The 1,618-nt window shown below is 44.1% G+C and overlaps 1 protein-coding gene across 1 annotated transcript; it reads right to left on the reverse strand.

The window, feature by feature from the left end:
• Positions 1 to 7: 7 nt before the first annotated feature.
• On the reverse strand, positions 8 to 1,610 carry LOC111668410 (uncharacterized). Its single transcript, XM_023424470.2, has 2 exons — positions 1,519 to 1,610; positions 8 to 1,366 (listed from the first exon to the last, which is right to left on the reverse strand). The coding sequence occupies exons 1-2, from the start codon at positions 1,599 to 1,601 to the stop codon at positions 772 to 774; spliced, it is 678 nt and encodes a 225-aa protein (XP_023280238.1). The 5' UTR covers positions 1,602 to 1,610; the 3' UTR covers positions 8 to 771.
• Positions 1,611 to 1,618: the final 8 nt, after the last annotated feature.

Genomic DNA, 1,618 nt, shown 5'->3' on the forward strand with positions numbered 1-1,618 from the left:
GCGACAATGTAAGAGCAGTTTGTCAGGGAATTGGTCATCAGCGTAGGTATATAGGGATTTAGTCTGTCCCATTTGCTTTTCTTTTATACCAAATGCGGGGTAGGAGGAGATGAGAATAGATGAACAATCAAAGAGGAGGCTGAGGCACAGAGAGGAGGTCTGACTGGTTTCTATACTACTCTAAACAACACATTAACCATTTAATACACTCTAAGCCTGTCAGATGCTTTTTAACAGACCTTTACATGTGACAAAATAAGGCATGCAAAGAGGAACTGCAGGAAATATCATTTTACAACACATAATAATTGAGAAAAGGCTTAATGAAATAGGTTAAACATTTTAATAAAACTAACAAATATCTAATCTAACATGTAATTTACTGAATCTGCCACAAGGAGGTGCTCTGAGTCACTGTATATGGACAGAGAAGCTGCAGCCATTTTTTACTTGGTTTTCACTTTGAAACACTTCCTAGTACTGTAGGAGAGTGATACATGATGTAATACGTTATGGTAGCTGGTAAAAATATCGAATTCATAAGGGTGTTTATTATTAAATTCTATGCTGACCAACTGTCAGTCAACCTTTACAACAGCAAATGTTTTGAGGATGGTCATTGCTGTCATGGACTCCTTCCTCCTGAGTGTTGCTGCATGTTCAAACCATAGACATGTTATACCAGTCTTTCCTCCTCTCTGTATCCCACCTAATTCCAAGGCTTCTGGGAACTGTGTACACAGTGGATATTAGTGTACAGATGATGATGAATCATCGCTTTCGACGAAGGTGAGGAGATATTGAGGCGGGGCTGTTGATGCTGAGCTTGTGTGATGGGGACAGTTGACCTATGTTTTGTCTCGCGTAAATGAGTCGTTTGCACTCTAAGCTTAGCCACTCAGTGTCTATCATGATGGGCTGGCTGTCCAGAGACAAACTGGAGTAACTCAAGTCAGGCAAAGTTGAAGCTGAGGTCTGGATTGTTTCAGAGAGTGTGTCTGGAATCCACGCAGACATGGACGGACAGGTGGTTATCTCTACAGAGGGAGCACTACCGAGGGTCAGGGAGGTGTTCAGGGTGGGGGTGGTGATGATGGAGTGGCTGTGGAGCCTGTTAGGGCTGGGTGGAGCCGTGAAGGCGCCTCTGCGACTTACTTTGGGCGGGCTGCTTTTTATCTTGGGCACTTTAGCGCCACGGCCACGGTGGGTCTGCTCATTGTCAAACTCCAGATCCTCCAGGCGTTGGGTCAAGGCCAGTTTCTGCTGGATAGCCATACGGAGGAGAGAGTTCAATGTCTTCTTCTCATCCTCTGCTGCCGCCAGCTGCCTCTGCATCTCATCCAGCTGGGTGACATACTCATCACACCTAGGTAGAGAGAGGTAAAAGGACAGATATCTGGTAACACACAATTTATTATTCACATTAACACGTTCCCTATGCCTTTTTTCACACTAACATTCTTTTACATTTATACTTCTGCATCTTTTAATGTTTCATTTTTCCAGAACCCCTCTCACCTTGTTGCAAACATGGCCCTAAGAGACGAAAAGGTGGCAGCATCTTCTTTCAGAGCTTTAAGCTCGTTCCTCAGTTTCATCATGGTCTCTGTCACCATCG

The sequence above is a fragment of the Seriola lalandi genome, unplaced genomic scaffold (assembly GCF_002814215.2).
Source record: "Seriola lalandi dorsalis isolate HSWRI2012SDOR001 ecotype SW California unplaced genomic scaffold, Sedor1 jcf7180002004058, whole genome shotgun sequence".
NCBI classification, from domain to species: Eukaryota; Metazoa; Chordata; class Actinopteri; order Carangiformes; family Carangidae; genus Seriola; species Seriola lalandi.

Bases quoted from the DNA above. Each gene is read 5' to 3' on its own strand.
- LOC111668410 (XM_023424470.2), bottom strand. From the start codon at position 1,601: ATGATGAAACTGAGGAACGAGCTTAAAGCTCTGAAAGAAGATGCTGCC. The intron at 1,367-1,518 runs GTGAGAGGGGTT...CTCTCTACCTAG, and splicing joins AGGGCCATGTTTGCAACAAG to GTGTGATGAGTATGTCACCC.